Raw genomic sequence first — 16,334 nt, 5'->3', positions numbered from 1 at the left:
ACATAATAGTAAATTATCACAGCTTTATTGCCATAAAGCATGTAGGAGATACCAAATAAAATTGAAGAAGCAAAATATTTTTAATACCTCTTTTTTATCTTCTTTTCCTTTTTTCTTTTTTTCCCTAGAGCATGTGTTTGTGGCCAAGAAAGGATACTAGCAATAAATCTTTGGTCTGACCTAATAGAGTTGATATTCAGAACATCTAATTTGCAGTATGAGAGTGTAAATTTTAAGAAATTATTCTATTTTCTTCTTAGTACCAGGGGAGAATATTGCAACAATGAAGTATGGAGCACAAGTTGTAAAAGGGGAGCTGAAGTCTGCTCTTTTGGATGGAGACACTCAGAACTATGACCTGGATCATGGATTCTCTCGACACCCGATCAGCGATGACTGCCGCTCTGGAATTGAGATTAAACTAGGCCAGCCTTCAATAATCAACCACATACGAATTCTCCTGTGGGACAGAGACAGTCGGTAGGTGCCAAGGTGACATAAAAAGGGAAAGTAATGCGTTTTTGTACTGGAGATAATGTAGCAGTGCAAACTATGATTTAAATATTTTATGGGAGTAGCATGGTAGTGTTGGAGCTGATAATTGCAAGGTTTTTTTGGAAACAGTCTGATTTTTAAATGCAATTGTGGTTACTTGCACACCAGATCATATTTAGAGATGTTAAACTGCCTTAAAGTATTTCAGTGTTTTTACATATTTGCATTTCAAACATTAAAAGATTTTTTTTGTTCCAATTTTTTCAATATATCAAAACTTTTAAGAAATGGCACACTTTGAAAATAAGATTGGACTTGATCTTGGAGGTCTTTTCCAGTGTAAATGATTCTGTGATTCTGTAATTCAGAAGTAGTGAAATTTATTTAGAATGTGAATTACCATCTGACTACAGTAGTTATTAGAAGCCGCTTCATGGTTAGACTGCTGAAATATGAGTTGTCATAGATGCCATAGCCAGTTGTTACTGAGCTACTTCAGGTTATTATGGAATGTATGAAAATTCAAATTAAGCTCATTTGATCAATTGAGAGGCTGCTGAAGTAGAAAAATTGCAGGGTTATTTTTCTCTGAGAAATTTAATATATTAATTTTGTAACTTGCCATGACAAAGGTCTTACAGTTTAGTAGTCAACTCAGCAGGTATTCATAAGCTGTTAAAAACAATAAAACAAGCTACTTAGCCATTTATTATATACATTATTACCTTTCTGATAAAGGATTAATTTAATTTTATTTCCAAAAAAACCCCAACAGTTTAGCATTGCAGAACAGTTTCATATTGCTTTTTTAGCTAAGCCATGTTATTCTAGAATAGGATGTGTAAAAGTTTTAGTTAGGGTAAGTTTTTCTTATAAATATAAATAATTTTTAAAATATGAGTTAGTTACTAATAATTCAAAACCAATTTAATTAATTTTAGCTATGTAACTGTTTCGAGGAACTTCTCCTACTTCAGTTCAACTGAAATTTGTTTCATTTCTATTTCTTTTGTAAAGATCAAAAAGTGGATCTTTGAAGATATAAGAAACTGCTTCATATAATATTATACTAGTTGTGCCAGAAGATCAACCAAATTTATGAACCAATTTTCAACCAACTTTATAAAATCTGAAACAGTATTAGAGATATATTAGTAATGAGTTCTCTAGCAATTTTTAGAAAACTCATGTAACTGGTAAAATGCCCCTCATCTGCGGGGCATAAATTTGCAGCTGGTGAAACTCAAGGGAAAAATGTTCTCCTTGGGACAACTTCTTACAAAGTTATCTGTTGCTTGGTGTCCTGTGTGCTTCATCTGAAATTTGTAGAACAAACTATTATTGCTGGCAGAATATCTGACAAGGTGGATTTTTAGAGATTTTTGTCTTCATAAAATACTGAGGGCTCAACGGTTTAAGATCTAGTTTCTGTGCCTTGCTGATTTTTAATTTTTTTTTAAGTCATCCTGATTTCTGTGGAAAGTTTGCTATTGCACTTTCTTTTGCTTCCCAACAGGTATAGTACTGGAATTAGCACTGTCTGTCTTGTGCAAGGCCAGGAGTTGGACTTTGATCATCCTAGGGGTTCCCTTCTAATTCAGAATTTTCTGTGATTCTCTGTTCTATGAATTGTTAAGCTTTTTTCCCTCCAGTAATTCAGCTGTCTAAGATAAATGGAAATGGAGGCATTTGAAGTACTTTGTCTATTTGTGGGCTTCTCAGTATAAGATACTGACTTCCTGGAGTGAGTTCAGCAGGACACCAAGATAAAGGCTTGAGCACCTGAGAACCTGCTGTTTTAAGATGAGCAGGCTTAGAAAGGAGACTTTGTTGCTCCCCTCACCTGTTCACTGGAAGAATATAGGGAATACAGGGACAGAGTTCTCTTGCAGCTGTGTGCTGAGAGTGCAGAGAGCAGTGGACAGAAGCAAGAAGATGAATTAATAATAAATATTAGGAAAACAATTTACAGTGGGGTAGTTGAACTTGGGAAGAGTTTGGCCAGAGAGGTGTGCAGAAATTTGCCAGCCAAGATCTTAAGGATCTGGGGTTGCCCAGACATGTCCATGTCTCTCTTACTCTGAGATTGTCCTTGATTTTTGTAGAGATCTGTTCTTTTCTGCTGTCTTTTTCTAACAATTTCTGGCCACTAAACTGCATTTTTCTCCTGGGATACATGACTAATGTCTTCTAAGGAGGTGTTTTAACACCTGTACAGACATGAACAGACCTGTACAGCATGATTGCTTCTTGTTGAACAAATTTTTAAGCTACTCAGTTAATTTTAACTGTCTGTGTGAAGCTCTGATCTATTGGATATTCTGAACAGAACCAAATGGAAGCTAACAGGCGTATTACACCTCTAGTTCAGAGGTTTTAACAGCTGAACCTTAGCCTTCCCTTAGCACTTTTACAGCTATCCAAACTGCCTCTGCAAATAAGATGCTATCCAGCCTTAAAAAAAAATTACAGGCATGCCATTGTGGATGATAATGGCACTGTATGTTTGAGGTAATATTTCTTTGTTTGTTATATTCAGAAACCAAAAAGTAGCATGTTGTGTATTGGGTACAAATATATGTTAGCAATGATGAGAACCTCTAAATCCTCAAGGCAGAGAGGACTGACAGAGGTCAGTAACTTTTGTGTATAAACTGATAGAACTCTAAAACTTTGCTGCCTAGTTTGGTCAAGTACACATGTGTTAGTAATAGTAATGTTGCTAAAACACATTGTATTTATGTGGGTTGTGAGTATTACACATCTGATTGGTGTGAATGTGAAAGCTGGTTGTGCAATTGACATTTAAAGACTCAGCCTTACCTTTCCAAGGTATTAACAACTACCTAACATTATAAGGATTTTTAAACGATATTGTTTTAAGTACGTACTCTTTTAAGTCATCAGGAAAATTAGAAATACTAACAAAGGCATTCATGTTTAATAAGAAATGCTTGTGTAGAACTCTTTAGGAGCAACTCCTCTGTAGAAATCAGTGTGAAAGGATGTTAAGTGCTGGCATGGTGCTGTTGAAATGCCTGTGAATGTTGCAGACTAGTTCCTTAAGAGAAAAAAATACTCTGAAACATCTTGCAGTTCTACAAGTGAAATTTCTGCTTTATTCTAGGCATTACGGTCATGGATATAATAGGGAATTAGCTATAACTTTTACGTTCTAGTTTTGGTCTGCTTTCTTTTAACAGCAAACTGTAAGATAAACATAACTGATAAGCAAGAGGAAGACAGATTCTGTCAGTGGCTTTTTTATTTTTCATGAGGTAATTTCGGAGTGTGTAAGGAAGTAATGACAGGCTCAGTGATGGATCATAAAGAACTGAAAGGGTCAGAAGTGAAGAAAAAAACTTCAGTTGTGAAATGATCATAAAGTGAAAATGGTCATGAAGTAAATTTGCTTTTTCAAGTGAGGAGTTTGAATTTTCATTTTTGATCTAGTTATTGTTTTTCATTTTTCTTTATTGATTTGGCAATAGAAGTAGTACCGTATTACTGGTGGTGATTTACTTTAATTCTGTAAGAAAGGAATACAAATGATAATTTTTATGACAGAGTCAAAAGTCTCCATTTCATTTTTTGACACCTAGTAGTCTCATCTAATGTCTGTAGATTGTGAGTGTGGATGTTTTCAATCATTCTGAGAATACATCTTAACTGTGAGAGTTCCTTTTCAAAGCTAGTTTGAAAATAGGGATCTGGGTAAGAACAGTTTTCTTTTCAACACAACTGAAAATCCAGAAGTGTAAAATTTAATACCTAAAATTTGTCGACTTGTTTTCTAACCAGTGTTTTTTGACAATCCATAGGTCTTATTCCTACTACATTGAGGTGTCCATGGATGAGTTGGACTGGATTCGGGTTATCGATCACTCTAAATACCTCTGTCGGTCCTGGCAGAACCTGTATTTTCCTGCCCGTGTCTGCAGGTTAGTTCATCAGTGTAATATACAGTGGCTGACATTAAAGAATGTAGGCACCAGAATAAGTTGCTGGATTTTGCTACTTCATTATGTATTTCTTAAAATTTGTTATATCTCAACTTTTATCAGCTGTGCTAAAAACATACTTTATCTTAGTTTGTATAGTTTTATAATAGTTTATCTTCTCGAGTATTAACATAGTTGATACAATGCAGGCATCCAGTTTGAAAACTGTTTTTTCAATATCTACCTATCTCCTTGTCTTTTGGGGTGTTTTTGTTGTTTTTGTTTCTTTTTTCTTATCTTTTTTTTTTTTTGAGTCAAACCTACCTTTTTTGCAGGTGATGCTGGAGTTTTTTTATTCAATAGTAAACATCATTCCTTGACTGCCTAAATGTTCATAATGCACTTACATACTTACTATAGAACTTGAAAATGTATTTTTATGTATTATGTATTTTCTACTGATGCAGTGTTTTAAGTAGTTGTGAAAGGGAGAAAGAGGAAAGTTAGGACTCAGGAGCTTTGAGGAATGCCTCCAATGTGCTGTTTTGGGTGCCACAATATAGGAAGGATATTAAACTATTAGAGACTGAGTCCTCAGGAGGGCAGCAAAGATGGTGAAGGGCCTTAAGGAGAAGCCTTATGAGGAGCAGCAGGGGGCACCTGGTCTGTTCAGCCTGGAGAAGAGGAGAATGAGGGGAGACCCCATTGCAGTTACACCTTCCTTGTGAGAGGAAGAGGAGGGGTGGGCACTGATCTCTTCTCTGTGGTGGCCAGTGACAGGACCCAAGGGAGTGACTTGGGGTTGTGTCAGGGGAGGGTTAGGCTGGATATTAGAAAAAGGTTCTTCACCCAGAGGGTGGTTGGGCAGTGGAGCAGGCTTCCCAGGAAAGTGGTCGAATCAGCAGCGTGACAGAGCTCAAGAAGCGTTTGGACAATGCTCTCGGGCACAAGGTGTCAGTCCTCGGGATGGTGCTGTCCAGGACAGGTACTTTGGTGATCCTTGTGGGTCCCTTCTCCATCAGCATATTCTGAGATTTTGCCATTCTTTGAAAATGAATAGATGAGTTTTAAGTGTTGTTAAAGTGATGTTTTTTAAATATAAATGGTTTTTTAAGTATAGATATTGGGAATTCTGCAAGAAGCTGATAATCACATTGAAGCAGTCTTATTCAAGAAACTGAATTGAGCTAATTGATAGGGCGGATACAACTTGTAGATACCAGAGACGCTGTCATCATTAGGTTTGGGTCATAGACCCTGAGAGGAAATTACCTGTATTGTAATAATTATTCTGTAGACATAAACTTATTAATTGGCGCAGCAACTCTTGGAATCTCCATGGAGAGAAGTGCTTTTTTTTCCCAAAGAAATCCTGTTCCTTTATATAAATCTCTGTTCCTCATTATCATACCTACAAAATGGTTGGGAATTTCTTGGAGGTGCAGCTTATTTGAAGAATGGAAGAATTGAAGAGAAAGTCATGTAGCAGCCTAGGTTTATGAGCACTTACTGTTAAGGAGCAGTAACCTTAAGGCAAAATATGGATTCTCAGCTGTCACCATAATCATTAAATATAGTTTAGATAAGATTTTCTGTAATCTTTATTTACATCACTGAATTGAAGCCTACATTGAGGAGTTCCACATTAAGAACTTTTTATTTAATTAATACAAATAGTTAGGTATTACTTGAAGGTTGAATCTCCTTTGATCAGGAATTTTGATCAAATTCCCTCCAGGAGAGAGGCTTTGAGCAGGAGAGGCTATGTACACAGAGATATTAGTGCTAGAGACTTACTTATCTGTCTTTTAATCATTCGTCTGTTCAGAAGGAAGTAAGCAAGGACTACTAAACTTTTCTTTTGTCTCCAATTTCAGTGTTTTGTGATAATGCATTTAAAGTAGTTCTGTTTACTTAAATGAGTTAAATGAGTTATTTCCACTATACTAATATACACAAAACAGAAATCCTAATATATGTAGCATTTTCTTGTCACCTAAAAAAGAGGTGTTCTCCAGTCTTGTGAGCAGGGATTTAAAATACAAGCTAATATGAGATTGTCAGAATGTATTCCTTTAATATTTGGTATTCTGCTTCATGGGCACGTTGTACATGCTTATCAAGGGGCAGATATGTTTTAAGTATTTTATATGCTCTATTTTGCTCAATGCTGTTTCTGTTATATAGTCTTGTTTTAGTGTCTCAGGTCCCAGTGCCAAAATTTTCCCATTAATGGATAACAGTACAGAGGAATGGAAACATCATGTTATGATGTTCTGTCTTCTTGCCATTAGTTTTGGCATTTTATTCTTTTTGTCTTAGTAATGCAGATAATATTTTTGGAAGCAACCACTTAGGGAACCATGCTGCAATTTTTTTGACGTTTTGAATGCATTTTTAGTAGATAATCATGGACTGAATGCCTTACCAGAAAGGTCTTCACTTAGGTGGTGGTTTGAGGGTTTTTTAATTTAAAAAAATTATTTTAGCTCAAAGTGCTTTATGAGGTCACTGTGTAAAATGTCATTTTGAGGTGTAACAAAGAATTAAAGAGTAGAATTACTGGCTGGGGTTTTTTTATTTGCATGCCTTTTTCCGAAGTGAGGGAGTAGAACATGTACAGGTTGCTGAAGGACAGCCAGTTGTCTGATACACCAGGGCAATTGTTCATAGATTATAAACAGGATATGAGCCCTGCAACATTAGGCAGTGTTAGTTGCCTTTTTGAGCTACCTTTCACATAAATATTAGTTGTAAAAGGTGAGAGCTGTCAACATCGGAACTGATATGTTCGTCTATGTTTTAAGAAGCTACTCAAACATTTCCATGGGCATAAAAATTGAGGGAGTGTGTCTTTTATTTGCATGTATACAGGTTGTGGTTTTTGTTTGTCTTTTTGAAAACCTGTGACTTTCATCTTAAGCAAATCTATCCATATTCAGTTCTACAATCAATGCCTTTTTCACACAAGCTGGATGAAAAAATGCAACCTCCTGGCCATTAGTTGTTAAATAAATAATTTATACGACTGAATTAAGACCAGTTCAGCCTCCTTAATGAATCATTTGTCATGTGTGTCGTAGTCTCTATCATGATTTGATTTTTTTTGATCTATGGAATATTATGGTATATTTACAGTAGTGTTGGAGTTAATGGCATTGTTGTGTTTCCCATGAAAGATAATTTGTATTTGGCAAAGCGCATATCAAACCATCCAAACTGATTAGGCAAAGTCAAGTAATGTGATAAGACTATTTATACTCTTGGCTTCTTCCTGTTGCTTATGTCCTCCATTCTGTCTTAATGTGTTCAGAGTAACTTTTGCCAGCCATAACCTCTGTTAGATTAATAGGTGAAAAAAAGTGCAAGGGCAATAACCGAAGACTGAAATTCTAAAATAAAAAGATGAGAAGATTGTTTGTGCTTTCTCACACACATCAGATAATTTGTATTATTTGTAGGATGTAATTCCTGATTTAGATAAACAAGCTAATTTGTACAAAGATTACTTGTTCAGTGTCAAAGCTTAGTATAGCAAGTAAGAGGGTGTTGCTGTATTTAGAGGAGTTGTATTAAAAGAAAATACTGAGTAAAACATATGGGGGTTTTATTGACATAATTATTTTAGACTTCCAATTTTTGCTTTAAATCATTCTAGAATACATTATTCTACCATCTTTGAAAATTGAACAGTCATATACTATGCAGAAAAAGCAAATAAGAGAGTGTGATTATAGAATAGTTCCCCCCCTTTTTTTTTCAATACAATAGTGCATTTTTTTAGAATTTCTTTTGGTCCTCTTTTCTTTGTTTACACTTCCATATCAACTTTCATGTAAAGCTGAAAACTCCTTATAGGGAAGACGTGACACAGAAAAATGTTCATGTAATCAGGTTCCTGTGGAAATTAGGAACAAGTGTCAGGTTCATAGTTATTCAGCTTCCTCTTGTAGTAGTGAATGTTAAAACCGTTAAAGGTCTTTGAGCAGATCATGCTGTTTTCTGTTTTACCCTTCCCACTTTTTTCATCCTTTTGTTTTTATTTTGTGACTTCATCTTTTTACTTCATCCTTGACCACAGTATTTGAAGAACTGCATTAAAAGAATTACAAGAAAATGAAAAATTGAGGTTTCATAATAAGGCAGATGTAGCCACAAGGTGTCACTACAATAAAAGTTTAAAAGACTTAATTTCTTTCTGTTTACGCTCCTTTGATGAAAGTGTTCTTCCTACTGTGTGCTTTTTTTGTGTATTAAACTTCCCAGATTTACAAAATCATTCTGTTTTGCTCTTTATGCTATAGAAGGGGCAAGTACAGAGTTAGTACATAAAATCAAAAGGAAACCTTCAGTTCATTTTCTATCTTTAGTCTGACACTGGATGATTCTGTGTTTTGACTGGGGAAGTATTTCCCTGACCAGACCAATTTATAGTCTGAAATCAGTGCTATTTTGTGAGTAATACCAACATTGAAAAAATATATTGAAATGGTAAAGAGATCAGTTTTTGTCTGTATTTGCTATTACTGCCTTAGCTCTTTTTGTGATGATAATAATGTGATTTATCAAAAGGAAATATTAATTATTTCAGCATAAACAATTGGTCCTAAAGTATGTTTCTATTATGAGAACTGGTAGATGCCTGTAGAAGCATGCTGTAAATGTGGGAAATTATTTAAGCATATTGTTTTTCCTGTTTTTTAAATCTGCTTTAAGCTAAAAAATCTTGAGGTTTTCAGGTACTAGTGTGTTGAATTATTAGTGATATAAGGGCTCTGTGTGTCCCTTAAAGCACTTGGCTGCTATAGAAAGTGTGGCATAAGAGTTATTTTTACTTTAGAAGGTGTATTTGTATTTTAAATGTATGTATTGGTGCAGAAAAAATTACTTGCCTTTCCTTTTATTAAGCATTGATGATACTGGGTGGATTTTTTGTTTAGTGCTTCAACAGTTTTTGCTACTAATGATTACACTATTTGTAATCCTCTGCCTGAGTGAAGACAAATTAAATTGTAGACCGTGTCTTCTTGTATTTTTTCAATGTTCAGAAGAGTAATTTTGCAGTACTAAGGTTGTTCTAAACTCAGACACATTAGTAGTTGTGCACAGTTATTTTGTGTGTAATGATATGTGAAGGAATGTGATTTTCAGGTGTAGGCTAGACAAAACATTTTTCTTTGTTTCTGATCTTAATCAGGCAGCCTCAGGGAACTGTGGTAATTTCTACTGGTGGTGCTGCAGTAATTTTGTTTTTCTTTGTCTTTTGGAGAGTCATTGAAATTAGCCACTGATTAAGCAGCAACGTCTCACTTTCAGCCTTACCAGTAGGTCTCTGACAACATGATCTCTTGTGGATAGCCATTTTGCAGTTTTCCTGAGCTTGGTGGAATCTCAGGGGATAGTAACTTGCCAAAAGACATTCCAAGTACGGTTTGATTTAAGAAGATGTTGAAACAAGTGGGGAGTCAATTCTTGAGGAACATACAGTTGAAGTATTGTCCAACATACTTGAAATAAACTGAGGGGAAAGCAGCATCTGCAGATTTAATTTAGCACTGGGAGTGTTTTTTATGTGTTGTTTCCCAGTAGGGGGAATGGTGGTGTTCAGAAAAAGCATGGAGGCATCCAAAAGAAGATTTTGAACATTGTTTTAAGTTTAAATGAAGCCTTACTTGCATCACTGACCTAACTAGAAAATATAGACTAAGAGTTGCTGGCAAGAACTTTGTAAGGCCTTCTGTCAATCTGAAAAGTATGTGAAAATTTTTCCATCACTAAGTTCTTAGTATCCTTATAGAAGGACTTCTTGCAAATGGAGTGATTAAACTTGGGTAACTTGGGTAACTGAGTTACTTGGGTAACCCTTTACCTTAGTTAGTGCATCTGAGATCTACAAATAGTTGCACAGGCAACATGTTGATTAGTTTTTTTATTTGTACTGTTCTTTGGGAAGTGTTGACTCTTGTGTAAATATTTATTTGTAACTGTGTAGATATGCTGGTGTTTGTGAGTTTACGAAGAAATCCCAAACTTGCTGCATAATTCAAATTAGCTTTTCTTTAGTTCTGGATACTGAAATTTTAAAATCTTTTCCTGAATCTAATACTGTAAGTAATACAGCAATACTTTCATTTCCAAAAATAAGTAAAAATTATCTTGATTTGTGTTGCAGAAGCATGTTAATAAATAGTAAAAGGAATTTTGAAATGTTACTCCAAACCTTTGAGGCTTTTCACTGACATTATTTTCAAAAATCAATTTTCATTGCAGGCAGTTTTCTTTTTTGTTTTGGGGCTGGGGAGTAGAGCTCATTGTTCTTTCTTGTAAGATGTGATCATATTTAGGAGTCTTTATTGGCATGTTTCCAATACTTTGTCTTTTAACTGTGAAATAAGAGGAAATGGTTTCCTGCAGCTGCCATTTCAGTAAATAGCTGCTGCTTGTTTTTCTGTCTATTAGCGTTTAAGCATCCTTTTTTCTTTTCCAGTAGGTTTTCATTCTGGTATTTATTCTGTTCCTAAGAAAAGGTGATTGTTTGAAAAAATCTCAGACTATGTAGATCATCTACACAGGATCAAGAAAGCTATTGCCTCATCTGGGTTGGAGTGTTTATTGATTTAAAAGATCTTTTTCTTCATTTCAGGTCATGTATACTTTTGATCTTAAGCTTACATTTCTAAATTCAGCTCCAGATGTGCTCCTAGTGATACAAAAGCTGATTTCTCTACAGGAATAATCAATAATATTTTTCATCAAGAACTTTATCAAAGCAGCTTTTTTCTTCTCAGATTCCTTCTCCTGTCTGTCATAGCAATTTCAATTATCTTAACCTAAAGAGCCCAGCTCAGCTTTGAGAAAAAGTAAAAAAAGCTAGTGTGCATTTAAGCTGTTGATGACAACCTGTCAGACAACTTATCAGCTGAAAATGAGTATTTGTCTGAAAAAGTGTCTGTAGAGGGTCAATATACCTTGTATAGAAATACCTGAGAAATAGGGAGAGCCTGCCAATCCAGTTTGTTGGACATGAATTATAAAAAAAGTGTAATATATTATTTTCTTTTTGCTTCATGGTTTGGAAGAAACAATTAACTTTTTAAGAGACCGAGATTTCATATTTCTCATGCTTGACATAATAATAAGTAGGTTTTTTGTAATATGGTTAGAAATTCTTTAGTCTGAATTTTGAGGTATTCATTTTGAGTTTCTTAAACTCTAAATTGTCTTGAGTTCTATTCTCCATGTTTCACCTCATAAATGAGATCTGATGTAAGTGGAAATTATCAGTAATTATTCAGCTCGACAGTAATGTATAAAGATACACCTAAATGCTGAATTACCAAATTGTTGATGATAATTCTTCAGCAAGCTGTATTTTAAAGTTAATGTTGCATAAGATGAGTGTGTTTAAAAGGCATCTTGAGCACTTCTTTAAACTCTCTTCTGTGTTTTGTGTTGCACTCCAAGAGCTGGAATTAACTGTGAAAACTTGCCATACATGTTTACAAAGACAGGCTTTTCCAAGAGGAAATAATGTTTTGGCAAATTTGTAAGAATTCTGGTTTATTTCACTTCGTTGATCCGTGATAGCCGTCTGTTGAAGTTGTTTGATGCCACTTTGTAAAGCTTTTCTCTGTTTCCCATTTCTTAGCAGCTAATGGGCATGGTTTGCCCATGTGTATCTGAAAAGCTGTACCACACTTAAAACTGCACATTATGAATATTCAGATTGTTTGCATTAACCAAGTAATGCCCTTCTGTGGATTTACTTCTCAGTGTCTAAGTCTATAAAGTCACCTGTCAGCCAACATTAGGCCAATCTTAGCTGTGGAATATGGATGATAAATTTTTTACAGTAGAACAAATTTTTCTGTGATTAAACTTGATTCTTTGTTTGCAAACCTCAGGTTATCTTTTGTGCAGCAGAAAGGTAAGTGTATGAGTGGAAAAGTCCTAAAGTAAATTACTCTTCAGTGTCCTTTTTCTCTGCAAAAGAAGCTCATGCAACTTGTCTTCAAGTGAAGATTCTTGGGCTTGGCCTGTATTTGCTCTTTTTTATCTCAGTTTCAATTGGGAGGATGGGGCTGACAGTTCCATTTGATGCAGGTTTAAATAGTTTTTAAAAGGAATATTCACTCTTTAATATAAAAGAAGATAGGATACAAACAGTTGAAAATGAAATATCAAACTGAACAAATTATGTGCTATAGAGAATCAAATTTGTAGAAAATAAGACATGAACATGTGTGTATGTCTCTTCAACTGACAGAAGTGAGTGAAGGAAAGAAAACAATGAAAGAGAAATATATCACTCAGAAAAAAAATGTTTGGGAAAAACACTGCAAGTGAAAAATGTTTTAAGAGAGGTTTTTTATGGTAGGGTTAGTGATAGGAAAACCACATGGGATTTATGATTTCTAGGCTGCTACTGTACTGGGAGCAGTTATTATTTGTAAAGTCTACTAAAAGAAAGAAAAAATGGTTTTTCTAAAACACCACATTCTGCACTTGGGTTTTGATTTCTGCCACAAAGCAACTATAACAGCTTTATACTTTCAACCTTGTTTTTCATTCGTAAGATTGGGACAAATTTTTCTATAGTTCACTGCAGATCTAATAAATATTTTGGAAATTTTAGATACTGCAAGTAACATCTTTAGTGATCAATAAAGTAGTAGTTTCATTACTTTTCTTCATACCATTGTCTTTCTTGTTTGTATTGGAGAATAACAGCTGTGATGGAAGATGTATTAAGTATTGATCTCTAAATCTGTATTCTGCTCAATTAAATTACCCTGTTTCTGTTAATGGCAAATTGCAAAGTTGGCTAATCAAGCTGCATTTTCATTAACCATGAAGGTGCCCCATTGAGCCGGGTCAGCAGACACCTCGCCGTGTGTCCGCTCTCTGACCTCGAGGTGCTGGTCAGGGAGAGGCTGGGAGCACAGACTCCTGTGTGTTCCATCCTCCTACTCCTCTGATCCTGATAATACATATTCAGAAAGAGCTTGGCCATTCATTTATCTAAGGTCCCTCTCTGACTGGGGTGCTATCAACTGCTTGCAGGTTATAGTGCCAGCACTTTCCAAAAGCCCATTAACCACTGCATAAAAAAAGTAGTTTTATCCATTTAGACAATCATTTTGCTACTTTATTTCTTCTAATTCCAGTATTGTGGGATCTGGTGAATGAAAACATTGCATTCACTTGTTTGACTCATAGAAATCCTTTGTGAATGACAAGTGTAGACTCTTCAAAGATGACTCTTTGGTTCCATCTATTCTGTTGCTTTTATGATTTTTAGGTGGTGTTGGCTGTACCTTCTGTGACTCTGGTACTCCTTGAGGTGTGGAGACCAGAACTGTATGTGAGCGTTTGAGATTTGGGTGCAGCTGAACTGTATGTGAGCATTTGTGATTTGGGTGCAGCTGTAACAGAGTGACAGAACAGCAGTGTTTTGTTCTCAGCACCCTTCCCAATGATGTGCAGTATTTCAGTCATCCCCCCCCCCACTATTTGACTACCCAAAAAGTTTACTTTCATCTGCAGACTTGGAGGCTGCACTAACAAGAACTGATGCTTATTAGCTCCCAGGCTACTTAAAAACAAGATTAAAGTTTTCACTACTTCTGTTCTTGGTATTTGACAGTACTTTACAAATGAAAAGATTTTTGGCTTTCACACAGTTCTGTAAGTAACTGTGTAAACCACATGAGAATTCCCATTTGGTTCAATTTTTAAAAGTAAGATTTGGTAGTATTTCTTTGAATTTGATGCAGTGTTTGCAAAGAATAATTCCCTTATATACTTTAGAAGCTAAAATCAAATGGAGGGAGATGGGTTTTTCTGCTTGGTCGGTTAGTTGCTTTGGTTTCTTTATTGGGGTACGTTTGTTTATTTTCTCTAAAATTTTTCCTCAAAGCCTATCCAGGGAATTTTTTTAAGTTATACAATATCTCTTTTGGGGGAAATTATAAAAATCCATTTTTTTTTAAGTTGATGACTAGAACTATAGTCTTAAAAATTAGTGAGACATTCTGAAGTTAAAATAATTTTTTCCTTTCATGTCCTCCTATGAAGACTTGAAAGGGGAACTTTTTCAGTTGTTTTGCAGTTTACCTTGAAGTTATTTGATTCTTCAGATGTATAAGATTTGTAGTGGAGTATTTTATACTAATTCTCCATGTGATCTATGATTACATATTCATCTTCCCATTAACTGATCAGGCACCTCTGCTCTTTTTATACCACCAAAATTTGGATAATAGAGTTTAAAAATAACTTCAGTTAAGAAAGCAGTAGCTGAAAAGAGTAATGCCTTACTGTTTCTGTAACAAGCTTTTTAGACTAGAAATTATGAGTTTAAGTGTCACATTCTTGGATGTTTGAAAAATTTAAGAGTAAATTATGAGTACGTAGTATTGAGGCATACAATCAATCTTATATGTGCTTTAGGCTGTTTTTGTATAGCAGTTGTGTTCCCTCAGTGCATAGTGTGATTTATTAAAAAAATGTGGATATTGATCTAGTACTGATATCCAACTATGACGGACAAAAACTCTCTGACAGTTTAAAGTTAGAAAGTGTATGTTTATTGTGACGCTGGGCTGCGTGTGGCATAGCTCCCAAATACACATTGCATTTGACAGGTGATTACAGAGTCCTTTTATCTTTGCAAGTATTGAATACCCAAAATACAAATACATATTCGTACCTTTGGTACATCCCATTCCCCACTTCGTATGGTAATTCGTTCAAAAGCAATTAAGCATGCGTAGTTTGTTCCTTGAAATGGGTCGTGGTCCCTTTCATGGGGAGAGGTCCCAAAATGAGGAAGTAAATGAAGTCTTCCTCATTCTGACCTTTCTACCTTTTCAATGCAAATATGACAAATGAACCCTTGGTAGAACTCCCATTCCCTGTCTTCAATTGGTTTCAGAGCAGAGGAGGCCCACAATTGTCTTATGTTCCTCAAAGCTATTTGTCAGTTTATATATTCTTCATTATAAACCCAGCTAACCGAACGTTACGTTGACAAGCAATCAATTATTAGTTAACTACTAACTCTTAGTTTCATCAAGGCCTATCTATTTTAATTAACTCCAATAAAGCTTATCTCTAAGTAAAATCTTAGCTCCTCTAAAATTTCTAAATTCCTTAAATTTTATGTCTCAAGTATTAAGTTTTTTATCTGTTAAATTTTCTTCTAATTTCTATTGACCTTACTTTTTAGAATTGTTATTATTATCTTTATTGTAGTATTGGTAGCTGGACAAATTTCAGGGTTTTTTTCAGTTTTGCTAATGATGTTCATGTTTTGAGGTTATTTTTCTTCTTTTTTACAAGAGAATTCTTGATTTTGACTTAATAGCTAGGAAAACTAAATCTGTGTGAAACACTATATATATATGCATAGACACCCTTCCCATTCAGATATTATTTCATCCCTTCTTTTTTTAAGGGAATGATTTAATGTATATTTAGATGAAAACTGGTTTTAAAACTTCGATAGATCAAAATAGGGTGAAGGGCTAGAAGACATTATTGCTGATGATTCCAGCTTGTAGTAAATTATAAAGCATATGTAGCAGCTATAAAGAGAGATTACTTCCTGTGTCATATTTCATCTTGCCTTCATAGGTAAGTGTGTAAATGAAAGGGAAACAAATTGTTTCAATATAGCAAATCTGTATTATTTCTTTGGAGTGAAAATGAATGAAATTGAAATAGTTCACTCTTGGGTGAAACTAGAGACTATAAATGTCTTTTATCCTCTTGGTATGGATTGACATAATGCAGATTAGTAGTAAGAGAATGTTCCTCGTATCATCAGCAGTTGTCAGACATGTTCACGAGTATTGAATTATAGTAAAGTAAGAGGGGTTCACTGTACTCACAGGT

General features: G+C 34.9%; 1 protein-coding gene across 2 annotated transcripts in view; it reads left to right on the top strand.

Annotated features, from left to right (window-relative positions):
• BTBD9 (BTB domain containing 9) overlaps positions 1 to 16,334 on the top strand; it is a 115,621-nt gene that overhangs the window by 12,998 nt on the left and 86,289 nt on the right. For both annotated transcript variants that reach the window (XM_038134059.1, XM_038134058.1), the window contains exons 6-7: positions 261 to 480; positions 4,317 to 4,436. In XM_038134059.1, the coding sequence (XP_037989987.1) occupies positions 261 to 480; positions 4,317 to 4,436 (340 nt within the window). The remainder of the gene's footprint in view (positions 1 to 260; positions 481 to 4,316; positions 4,437 to 16,334) is intronic.

Source organism: Motacilla alba, chromosome 3 (assembly GCF_015832195.1).
Source record: "Motacilla alba alba isolate MOTALB_02 chromosome 3, Motacilla_alba_V1.0_pri, whole genome shotgun sequence".
NCBI classification, from domain to species: domain Eukaryota; kingdom Metazoa; phylum Chordata; class Aves; order Passeriformes; family Motacillidae; genus Motacilla; species Motacilla alba.
The sequence above is the reverse complement of the archived record's forward strand: the minus strand, read 5'-3'. Positions and strand labels throughout refer to the sequence as shown.